Raw genomic sequence first — 12,140 nt, 5'->3', positions numbered from 1 at the left:
TTATCTTGTGTTTCTTCTTGCTGTAGACAACATATATGTGCTCTTGTTTCGAAGTATCTAGAGTTTAATTTATATAAGTCAAGTGTGGTTTAGGATGCTTTAAATGAAAAATAGGTGTCTTAAATTTTGGGTCAGCCAAGTTGGGCCAAGTTTAGGCCCAATTTATGCCATAAAAATAGCATAAATCCTCGCCTTTAAAACCATAAAACCTCCGAGACAAAAACCCAACATTTTTTCTTAAACCCTAGCAAACCCTCTCGTTTCTCAGCTCAGTTTCCATGGCTTTCGCTTCGATTCTCCGCAAGTCAGCCAACTCGTTGGCTCCACTCGCGATTCGAATCACCCGAGTGCAAAGAAATTACCACTCCTGCATCTTCACGGCTTTGAGCCAAGGATTACAGTCCCAGCAACTGGCCGTTAACCGGTTTTTCCCGAATACCTTTCGTTTCTCGTCCGCCGCTGCTTCCAGGAAACCCTCTTCTGATGAGTCTCTCATCCGAGTTCTCGAGTCTGAGATTCAGTGTGCTGAGGAGGAGGATGGCGCTGGTCAGGTGACTAACTATTTTGCCTTCTTTAATCGTTTTGTTTTGTTTTGTTTTGTTTTTGTAATTTCAGTTTCATTTCTTTTCTTTTTTTACTAAATTTGGTGTGAAGATAAGAAAATGTGAGTTTTTATTTTAATTATCTGTTTAGTTTGGGTTTTAATTCTTTTTCATAAAAACTTGAAAAGGATTGCAGCTTTGTTCAACATTCATTAGCTGAACATACTAATATAGAATTATGCTTTCATTTCCAACTGAGAACATAGGGGGGGGAATTGTGTATGTTTCATGGTTTTGGGTTTTGATTCTTTGAAATGAAAATGATCATATATCAAGTTGTTTAATCACAGGTTGAAGGACCTCCAAGCGGGTTCCCCTTTGAAATTGAGGATACCCCGGGGATTCAAACTGTAACATTGATGAGAGAATACGATGGTGAGCTCATAAAAGTCGATGTCCACATGATTGATCACGGCAATGAAGAAGAGGAAGGTGAAGACAATGAAGGGGATGACTATGAAAAAGAAAACAATATAAGCATCCCATTGGTTGTTACTGTTTCAAAGAAAGATGGTACAAGCTTGGAGTTCAACTGCACTGCTTCACCCGATCAGATTGCGATTGACAGTTTGGGATTTCGAGGTCCCAACCCTGAGGATGAACTTGCCTATGAAGGCCCTGATTTCCAGTAAATTTTATTTTTCTCTTATAGTTTGTGTAAATTTGTCATATTTCATGAGAAAGTTTGGGGTTCTGATTGGTTTTCATTGCGATTTTTTTCGTATTTTCAGTGATTTGGATGAGAATTTGCGAAAGGGTTTTCATAAGTATTTGGAGATTAGAGGAATCAAGCCAAGCACTACAAATTTCTTGCATGAGTACATGATGAACAAGGATAACAGAGAGTATGTCAACTGGTTGAAGAATCTCAAGAAATTTGTTGAAGCATGAAGGGTTTAGAGATTTGTTAATGGTAGTTTAAGAAGAAAAACAAGCATTTTGCAGGTTATTATTTGAACTAAAATGACAACATGCAGACTGTTTTAAATTTCTGGTTCAAAGATTTTTGCTTTGAGTGGAATATTGTTTACATTTAAATAAGAATAGGAACTGTTTGTTCAGGTGATATATTTAGCAGTGAGTTGAAATAGTGTTTTAAACCCTTGTTTGTTACTTCTGACTAGGGATGAGCAAGAACACAGAAACTGATAGGTTATGACCTAATCCGATCCTATAAGGTTGGATTTTTTAGAATATAGGTTATGACCTAATCCGAAACTGATTCACTGGACTCTTTGGAAATTGAATTGTCTAATGATCTTCCGTGGTTGATTTCATCTCTCCTCCAATTGAGTCTTTCTCTGTTGTTTCCTGGTTTGTTGATGTCTTCAATAAACTTGAAAATGTATCTATTTGCATTGCATATCTTGTTACTTTTGATTCTGTTGCTTGTTTCCTTTCTGTTCATCTTCCGTCTTTGTTATATCATTCTTCAATCCCGAGTCCTTCGTCGGTGGTTGGTGGTGATTTATGAAGAAGATTAAAAGCTTTTTTTTACTTGGGTTGGATCGAAATGGTTAAAAATCCTTTCTGTCCTGTCTTTCTTGCACATCTCTATTTTTGGCATGTCACTGTTATTGCAACACGGAGGATTCAGATAGTTTAAGAATTGTATAACAAATTATTACGCTGGAAAGTCTTATGAAAAAAATTATCAAACCCTAGTTTCTAATTTGAAAACATAAGATCGAAGCATAGCATTAATAGTATAACATTAAGACCCTGAGCTAAACACTCCTATCGCATAAAAAAAACAGCAGCTTCAGCCATTCTTTTCCCCCTTAGCATTTTAGGGTTTTTCTGGCACATTTTTAAGAATCAACAGGTATGTCTTTGTGGGTGTAAATGACCCCCTTATCACCATCCACCACCTGCCCACTTCCTTTCAGAATCCTGTGTCCGAGGGGAAAGGTACGACGGAATCATAATCCGGTATGATAAATGAAGATTCTTCGAAAATGACGTACAAATGCATGTGAAAAGAATATATGCAGAATAGCGTGGTGGATAAATGATCTTTAATAGATCCATACCATCTTGTTGTTAACAATCCTTCAACTCCGACCGGACCCCGAGCATGAATCCGACTCGTACTTATCCCAACCTATTCGGTTATCGAATAAAAGAATAAGCAAATACTTGACTAATGAGCTTGAACATATTAAAAAGGTTCTGAAACTGATAGATACAATACCTCAGCGCCTAGACCAAACCGAGCACCATCGCAAAATCTCGTGCTTGCATTGTGGAAAACAGCAGCACTGCTCATTCAAGTACACAGGATATATTACATTTTGACAACTGGATGTGAAAGCTGGAAAATTAATGTCTTACCTGTCAACTTGATGCAGGAAGAGTTCTGCAGTTTCTCGGTCTTCGGTAACGATACAGTCGGTATGCGCACTGCACAAGGGGGAAAATGAAGGTAATTCATGTCCATCTGCTCATGGAAACATAGGAGCATTCAGCGACACAGAAAAGCAAACAAGGGAGAATAACATGCCTGCCATGTTGATGGATATGATCGACAGCCGCAGCCACGTCATCCACTATTTCAACAGTGCATTCCATTGAATTGTATTCATGGTGAAATGAGCGTGCTTGTGGGATATTCAATATGGTACTTGCTCTTGGCCCACCATATAAATTAACACCTGCAAAAGATCAGCAATTAGCTCGTTAACTGCACCATATACTAATATGTAAATTTAATTGCAACGTACCTTGTATACGAAGATCGACTATTAGCTCATTAAGTGCACCATTTTGCACTAAATCCTTGTGGACAAGAAGAGTTTCCTGCCAAAGTAAAAGAGAATCATTAAAAACGTATGCAACGTGCAGAACAAAATATGAAAATATTCAAACAAAATAGAACCTCAAAGAATAAATTTAGGATATAAATTGACAGATGAATGTTAAATTACCATTGCATTGCAAGCAGCTGGATAATCGATTTTTGCATCCAAAACAATCCGCTTTGCCATATCCATATTAGCAGACTTATCAACATATACATGGCAAATTCCATCTGATACATACAGCATACACTCATCACATGAGAAGCGGGCAGACAAATATAGGCAGACTTGGGTAAAATATAAGACCCATATTTCAGGCCGAGATGGATTCAGGCAAGTATGAAATGTGTTAATACTCAATATAAGCTCAGCTCAAATCCAACCCAGCCTATCAACACCGCTACATTCATATAAGACAAAAGTAACCTATCTAACCTGCATGAAAAAGAACAGGAATCTTGGTTGAACTCTTGATTTGAGAAACAAGTTTGTTGCTGCCTCTTGGGATCACAAGATCAATCACATCATTGAGCTGAAATATAAATTTAATGTCGAGTTCCAAATTAAACCGTAAACTGTTGTTGTAAAGTATCATTCTACTGATTCATCACTAACCTTTAAAAGATCAGGAATCTCATCTCTTGAAGTCACAAGTCCAAAAACTTTACCCCCAACAGTGTCTGGAATGGCTTCAGTTATTACCCATGAGTTCAAAAGGAGGTGATACAATACCAGAAAAGAAAAACAGACAAGAGTACATTTAAGAAAACTCATTTTAGAATCCAAACCTTATGCAAAATAGCATTTGATCGCTTGGCCTCCTTTCCCCCTTTCAAGAGAAGTCCATTACCACTTCGGATAGCTAACGAGGCTATCTATTCAAATCATGCATAAAGCCACGAGTATATTCAGAAACAGAAGCATATAAATTCACTAGGCAAACAAGAAATAGCTTTTGGCTCCATCTCATAAAATGCAGATAGCATTTTTCTGCCTTGGTCAAGCCAAATCAAGATTTAACATACAAGGAGATACGAACATACGTCGACCTCAGTAATTAAATAATTTATTTGAACATTCTTACTCACACCAGTACCACAGAGAAACAGTGGAAATTGTAGTCCTATTTATTTACCTGTACAAGCGCATCAGGTCGGGATTCAAAAACAATCAAAAAAACACCCAAAGGACTTGATGTTTTTTCTAAAGTAAGTCCATCAGCAAGCTGGATACAAAGACAGCCATTAGATAACTATTTGTTCAAAAAGTTGAAGCAATTCTGTTGATAAGAAATTTGGCTAAAATCAAACATAGTTTTGGTCTGTTACATAATCCTCTCAACCCTCAAAAGGGACCTTTTGTTGGCCCAATTTTTTTTAAAGATTTAGAAATTAAACCACCATATTTCAGACCAAATGAACCTCCAGGAACTTCATACAAAAGAGGAGTGCAGCTAGGGGATGAAATTCTTTGTCCGTTTTGTAAGGAAAAAGTGGAATCGGTGCAACATTTATTTATTTCGTGTGTTGTAGTTTGGGAACTATGGAATAAGATAGTAAGCTTTTGGGATATAGCTATGGTTCTTCCAAAGGACCCACCTTCTTTGCTCAGTTCTTGGGGTGAACTGAGGGGGAAATCGTTGATTTGGAAATTTATTCCGGGAGTAGTATTTTGGTCGATTTGGAAAGCTAGGAATGCAATGGTGTTCGAAGGTGCTCCCCTTGATAGGATGTCTCTGTTTTTTATTGCTAGATTCAGGTTATCTAAATGGTTTCTAGCCAAGTACCCTAAGTTTCCTATTCAGGAGGATGTGCTGATTGGTGATCCATCTCTTGCAGACGGTATTAAGGCTCTTAATCCTAAGAATGTTCAGGGGATTCGCTGGTTCCCACCCCCTGTTGATTTTTTGAAGATGAATGTTGATGGAGCTGTTAGACTTGATGGCACAAATGGAGGTATATGAGGTAGTTTGAGAGACTGGAACAGCAACTCTCTTCTGACTTTTTCAGAAAATATAGGTCAAGGTCCCCCTCCGGTTGCTGAGTTAAAGGCTATTAAGAGAGGAATTGAAATCTCTATGTCTTCTTGTTGGGTTACTGTTGGAAGGTTGATTGTGGAAAGTGACTGTAAGTCGGCTGTGGAATGGATATTGACCCCAACTTTGGCCCCTGTTTTTATCCTACCTTTAGTTAAGGAGATTTCATCACTCATCTCGGTTAGGGTGCACTCAGTTAGATGGATTCCAAGGGCGTGTAATGGGGAGGCTGATGTTTTAGCAAAGATGGGAATTGGTTGATTGTTAGGCATTATCAGTGGGTTTTATTGTTTGAGTTTCTAGGTTTTTGGTTGTTACTTGAGTGGTTAAGTTTGTTGTGTTTTTCAGTTTGGAGTTTCTGTTTAATATTATGTAAGTTTGTATGAGTAATAAAATTTTTAAGGCACTCTCCCTCCCTCTGCAGATTAAGGAGCTGATTATCAGGCTCCGTTAATCAAGGAGGAGGTTTTTAATGAGGCCTGTTATTCCTATAAAAAAAAAACATATAAACTACCTCTTTCTTACCTGTGTTTTCTTTAAAACACATCCAATTGGGTCTTCCATGTTAGCAAGCACACGAATTGACTTTGTAAGGCTCGAAATCTGTGGAGTACAAGGGGAAAATTTGATAATGAGGAAAAAGATCACAGCCATAAATTTATCTGAGAAGGCACAAGGTACAGTTGGAATTTGATGCAGAAGTTTTCAATCTGCTTTTGGCATTTGAGGACATGGTCACGGCTGAGAGGTAACAAAACAGTAACAGTAATCCAAATTCAATAAGCAAAACTCAGCAGAAATAGATTTAGCATTCAACCTTCCCAGGCTTCAATGCTAGCCGAGAAATCAAGGATTTTTCATATCCAGCCTCTTGTGCAGCAGCAACATCAGCTTCATTCTCAACGGTGATCAAATTTTCATTTGCTTCAAGAGCATCAGCTATGTCTAGTAAAATCTTTTTCCGCTCTTGGGAGGACAGTGCCTGAAGACCAAATGACATTAATTTATTTTTCTACTAGCCATGAAGGTATATCTGACCGTCAACATCAGATATTGGCAGCCAGCACCACAACTCAAGGAAGAAGAAAACTGATATTCTCAGAAGACAAAAAGTAAGAACATAAAATATTGGGAGCCACAAAGCAACGGAATATTACCTGAAGACGTCTGGAACTTTCTCTTGCTGCAACTGCCATTTCACGAGCACCAACTTCTTTAGTTGGTTCCCAAATATGTGCATCTCGATGAAAGAGAGTACCAATTCGTTGTCCTTGGAGGACTCTTATGATGTTCTCAGCAGTACATCCACTTTAAGGAAACAAAAGAGAAAGTATTAACAATGAAGCATAAGGCAAATGACTGACCCCAGCATAATAGCAACCCAAAAATGCAGCAAAACATTTTTATATGGGAAAAGCTACAAGATCTGGGCATTCTTTTTCCATGAGTAGGAATTCATAGAATAATGTATAAAAGTTCTTGGATGGGATTAGGCAAGAGGGGTTAAATTGCTGAAATTTTCCTATCCCTCAATTCAATTACTCGCAGGAAACTGGCCATCATGTTAATTTCATTTTAAATGATTGCAATCCTAACAGAACAGCATTCAATCTTTTTAATTAATCCTATTATTTTATTTAACATGGCACAGTAAAACATTGCACAGAACCAAACCTGTAATAAAACACTACCTTGTAATAACAACAGGAATGCCGGCATAAGCTGCATTGACAGCAGCTTTTACTTTTGCAGTCATACCTCCTCTACCCATCCTCGACTTGTCTCCAAAGGTAATCTCACCCTGATGATTCTCCTTAACATACGTGTGGATTAACTTTGATTTTGGATCACTTGGAGGGCCACTATAGAGACCATCGACATCACTCAATAAAACAAGAAGATCAGCTTTTAGCTCCAAAGCCAGTAGAGCTGCTAAACTATCATTGTCCCAAAATATACCAGAAGAATCCTGGAAAGTGCTCAAATTATAAACGTCAAGATGAGTCAAACCTTCCTTTTACCAACTTTACTAGATGCATTTGAGCCTTGAGAAAAGCTTCTATGTGTGGTACATTAAAGTGAATAGGTACAGGCTCCTAATATTAAGATTCTACGTATGATGAAGAACAGCACTTTCCATTCTAACAATAGACTAGACCGCCATAGGGAGAGGAATAGTATTGATATCAATATATATGAACACACATTGTGTAAAGTATTACAATGTATTGGTACAGCTTCTAAGCATAAGATTATACTTATGATGAAGAATAACAATCATTTCATATAGCATTGGATGAAACTACTATAGGTAGAAAAACATAGCATTGAATTGGGTAATGATATAAGAGTCATCATCATAGGAAAAATTATCAGCATAATACCTCATATGGAGCTTTCCTGGTACTGACAGCATCATTTTCATTAAATATAGGAATAACTTTCAGCGATAACAAGGACTTCACTGTCTCATTTAGCTGCTTCCTAAAATCTCTATCTCTAAAATCACTGTCTGTTACAAGAAGTTGAGCTGATGAAATATCCAGCTGCAGAAAAAAAAAGTTAAAAAAAGGTGTAATTCAAATTTTCGCGTACTGGCGATAAAACTTCCATGTTAGAGATAGAAATGTTCCAGTAAAGAAGGATGAACTGTATGATAATGAACTTCAAGAAAAGATAATCTGATGCAGTCATGAAATAGAAAACGAGTAGCCACCTCATTGAACAATGTATCATACAGGGCCATAAGACTATTTTGTCCAACAGCTGCACAAGCCTTCCCATCAAGTTCTACTTGTGGCTTCTGAAGATCCGCAAAGCTGCAAAACATGAGATGAGAATAAGAATAATATTAAGGAAAAATGTATTTATCCCCAATATAATCCTGTTTTTCTTTTCGATGAATGGCATCAATATAAATTTTTAGGGTCAATATATACTGAGAAGTGTAAACACCACTATTGTGTGCTGAAAAGATGAAATGAAAAACCTGCTGTTGACTAGTCTCCTATATCTAAGCCTCTGGCGACCTAGTCCAACAGCACCTGATGACACCAAAATAATCTCATATCCTTGAGAATTCAATTCTTTCATCTGCACACATTTTTTGAAACTTTAACCATGTTACTACTTACCACAAGGCAAATAAAGCAATAAGTGCAACCTCCCAGAACTTCATGCATAATGAAGTATAAAAAGAAATATCGTACCTGTTCACATAGTGCTCCTAATCTTCCAAGTGCTAATCGCCCATCATTTCGAGTAACGACAGCAGTCCCAACCTTCAATATAAGCAGTTCACTCATTCAATAGCACACGTTAAGTTGTTTAATGTGTAACTACTACATTGAGAGGAGTTTTTTGTTCTTAATGAAACCATAAAATATAATAAAGGATCCACTTTGGTGGCAGAAAATGACAACAATTTCCTATCTAAAAACAAACTTTACAAACAAAAATAGACATCACTTTCAGGGCAATGTCCGATGATTAAGCAGCTCTACGTATTTTCAGTTTATATATCTTTGTAAAATTTCGATATAAAAAAAAGAACCAATTTTTACCCAATTTTGAACTTATTCTGTTCTCATAAAACAGATAATCTTAATCTTAAAAGAAACTATAATTTTAATTACAATTTGCAATGAAACAAACACAATAAAAAAACTATTTATATAAATATGCGCTTAGTTTGCCTGAAATAGCATCTAGCATCCTTGAATCCATTTTAAGATCTCCAAAATTCTATAGTACATTTTGCAGAATTTAGGAGAAAGCATTAGGAAATCCTAAAAAAACATGCTTTAGGGGCTAAAAAGGTACATTTTCTCTGTTACAAAAGACAAATGAAAAGAAATCAAGGCCTTCATTTTGCTTCGCAATTCCACATCTATCCTAGTAGCCAAACACCCCCTACCCCCACATCCCTCCAATTAGAATCAACATAAAACCACCAAAAACGTAACAAGCAAACTTTTGAATCAATTCATTCTTCATCTCATTGAGCTAATCAAAAAAGTCAAAACTTAAACAATGTCACTAACACAAAAAAAGAAGAAGAAGAAGAAAAATGAACCTTAATAACGATACGCTTGATGTCTTTAACAAAAGCTCTGGAACTATCCTCGGCCATTGATTGTTGTTTCAACTCAGTGACTCAGTAGTAGGTTTTTTGAAGTTGGAGCTTTAAAGAGGGGGAGATTATTGGAAATGAAAGCTGTGTTGAGGTTGAGAAGTCATTGGTGGGCTTTTGGGTTATAACAGTAACAGTTGGCTGAGGCGCCACTGAATGTGGGCCACATGGGTCAAAACAATCAAATGTTTTCTATGATTTTTAGATTTTTCTCTCTCGACGGTTATTTTCATCCTACATCCTTAAATTATCGCTTGGATCATATATCAATATTTACGGGGTTAGAATTTTCTTTAAAAATTAAGTTCGGATTTTTAAGGATAAAGGATCAGATTCAAGTTTATGATAAAAAAATCTTTGACCCGAGCTAAAAGTATAAGTGTGCCTTATATATTTAGGATAATTACAATAATATTTTTTCTTTATATTTTTTTTTCAATTAATTATTTTAAAGAATAAAACTATATATATATATATATTGGAAAAGGTCAAGTCGAGTTTTTACTTTAAAAATCAGGTTGGTAGGACCTCCTTAAACTTGAATCGATCGAATGACGGATGAAAAATATAATAGTCAAATCAAGTGTAAAAACCGTAAACCATGTCCATCCTTATACTATATCCAAGCCGTCCAAGCAATAAGTACATGCATGTTTGTAATTTGATACGATATTTTAAATGTGTAACAGAATATTCGAGCTATCATTTGATGCCAAGATAATAGAAAGACTAACTAATTAATATGATATTGATATATTGAGTACTCACTTATGTTTTGAAGCTTAGGGATTACTTTAGAATCCAAAACATAATTTAAGGATATCAGTGCAATTAACCATTATAGAAAGAAAGTTGTGTGAAACTTTTTATCATATTTGACATTTTATAAGTACAAATATCGCATTTGATTTTTTTTTTATCAAAATATTGATATTGAATTAAACATTGATTATATATATATTATATATCTGTCAAAATACATATATCAAATACGAAACTCAGTCGATGGTCGATAATAAATCATTTATTTTTATCTTAATTTGATTTGTTTATTTCTTCCTTGAAAATTGAAATCGAATACCGGCAAAAGCAGCTTGATGCAAGGAAGAAAATATATTAAAATGAATTCAATGCCGAATCCACCTAATGGAATAGTTATTTTTTATCATGCAGAGTTCATAAATTTCAAGTTTTTGTCCAAGTTGATGATTTAAAAAATATGTAATGATAATGCAATTGGTATACAACGTATTAGATTCAATGAAAGAGGAAATGAAAACAAACACTCATTTCACAGTCAAAAACCCTTAAATATTAATTAATCAGCACTAAGTATTTAGCCTATTGGATGAGACCTAAAACATATCAAGTGTTTAGGATAAATCTTGATAAGATAATTCGAGGGATTTGTTTAAAGTTTTTCAAAAATTAAAAAGTTTAAATTAAAATTTTAAAAAAGTATGAGTTAATGATTTTTTTAAAAAGTTTAAAAGATAATTTAATAAATAAATAAATAATAAAAATTAATGAAATTTTTGAAAAATTGAAGGCTCCAAATAGTATTAATTTTCCAAATTTGGGGCTAGAGGATCCGCCTCTGCTCCTATCAATTCTGACTATATATTAATACTAACTACGTGAAGTCCAGTATCTGGGTTAGGTAGGGGTTTCGTTATCTCTGTTTTGAAAATCGGATCGGACCGGCCGATTCAACCAAAAATCGTTGTTTAGTCCGATTCAATCTAAACCGGTTGAACCGTTATTAGTGAACCGGTCAGAATCGCTGAACCGTTCGAACCGGACCGGCTGAAAACCGAAAAAAAACGAGAAAAACCGGGATTTTTGTTTTTTTTTTTAAAAAAATTAAACCAAACAACGTCGTTTGTTAAACGAGCCAAGTCGAACTCGAGTATTGCTGAGCTTGACTCGAACTTGAAAAATTTAAAAGTAAGCTCAACTCAACTCAAACTCACAAGCTAAAAATTATTAAGTTCAACTCAAACTCGAAATATAATATTGAAACTTGAACTCAAAAAGGCTTGAACTCAAAAAAAAAATTAGAAGCTCGATTGAAGCCTAAAATTCGAGCTTGATTGAAGTGAAAGAATAATTCACTCAATGCTTACCAAAAGGCTCCATGATTTTGAATGTTAAATTACCTCTATTATTTATAGAAGTTAGTTGTGATGCGCTTCTATGTTTCTTAGCAATGTGAGATTGTTTTGTTCTCATATTTTTACTCTTTAGACTTTTGGGATGCTCTTCTATGTTTCTTAGCCATGTGGGATTATTTTTAAAAAAAATTAAACCGAACAATATCATTTTGTTATTATTTTTTTAACCCCAAATTTATATTTTAATTTTAATTATATAATTATATTTATTATTTAATATGTTTTACCTTAAATATTATGTTGTAGTTAATTTGAATCATTTTGTTTCACTTGATTTTATAGTTTTTAACTTATATATGTTATGACTTGCTTTGAATATGACTTGTGATATAAAAAATTATTTTTTATTAAATATTTTTGGTATTTTTATTTAATTTTTTAAATAATTATGACGTC

The 12,140-nt window shown here is 35.0% G+C and overlaps 2 protein-coding genes across 2 annotated transcripts; one reads left to right on the top strand and one right to left on the bottom strand.

The window, feature by feature from the left end:
• The first annotated feature begins 220 nt into the window (after nucleotides 1-220).
• Nucleotides 221-1,520, top strand: LOC120170126 (uncharacterized protein At2g39795, mitochondrial-like). Its single transcript, XM_039178136.1, has 3 exons — nucleotides 221-551; nucleotides 893-1,230; nucleotides 1,334-1,520. Exons 1-3 carry the CDS (start codon nucleotides 279-281, stop codon nucleotides 1,491-1,493), a joined length of 771 nt encoding a protein of 256 aa, XP_039034067.1. The 5' UTR covers nucleotides 221-278; the 3' UTR covers nucleotides 1,494-1,520.
• An 867-nt stretch (nucleotides 1,521-2,387) lies between these two features.
• LOC120170121 (delta-1-pyrroline-5-carboxylate synthase-like) lies at nucleotides 2,388-9,628 on the bottom strand. Its single transcript, XM_039178133.1, has 20 exons — nucleotides 9,514-9,628; nucleotides 8,648-8,719; nucleotides 8,428-8,531; nucleotides 8,155-8,257; nucleotides 7,823-7,984; nucleotides 7,130-7,407; nucleotides 6,596-6,746; nucleotides 6,256-6,420; nucleotides 5,964-6,041; nucleotides 4,539-4,628; nucleotides 4,192-4,278; nucleotides 4,019-4,105; nucleotides 3,839-3,935; nucleotides 3,530-3,633; nucleotides 3,326-3,401; nucleotides 3,106-3,256; nucleotides 2,937-3,005; nucleotides 2,797-2,863; nucleotides 2,636-2,706; nucleotides 2,388-2,495 (listed from the first exon to the last, which is right to left on the bottom strand). Exons 1-20 carry the CDS (start codon nucleotides 9,568-9,570, stop codon nucleotides 2,414-2,416), a joined length of 2,151 nt encoding a protein of 716 aa, XP_039034064.1. The 5' UTR covers nucleotides 9,571-9,628; the 3' UTR covers nucleotides 2,388-2,413.
• Nucleotides 9,629-12,140: the final 2,512 nt, after the last annotated feature.

The sequence above is a fragment of the Hibiscus syriacus genome, unplaced genomic scaffold (assembly GCF_006381635.1).
Source record: "Hibiscus syriacus cultivar Baekdansim isolate YM2019G1 unplaced genomic scaffold, ASM638163v2 tig00111772_pilon, whole genome shotgun sequence".
NCBI lineage: Eukaryota > Viridiplantae > Streptophyta > Magnoliopsida > Malvales > Malvaceae > Hibiscus > Hibiscus syriacus.
The sequence above is the reverse complement of the archived record's forward strand: the minus strand, read 5'-3'. Positions and strand labels throughout refer to the sequence as shown.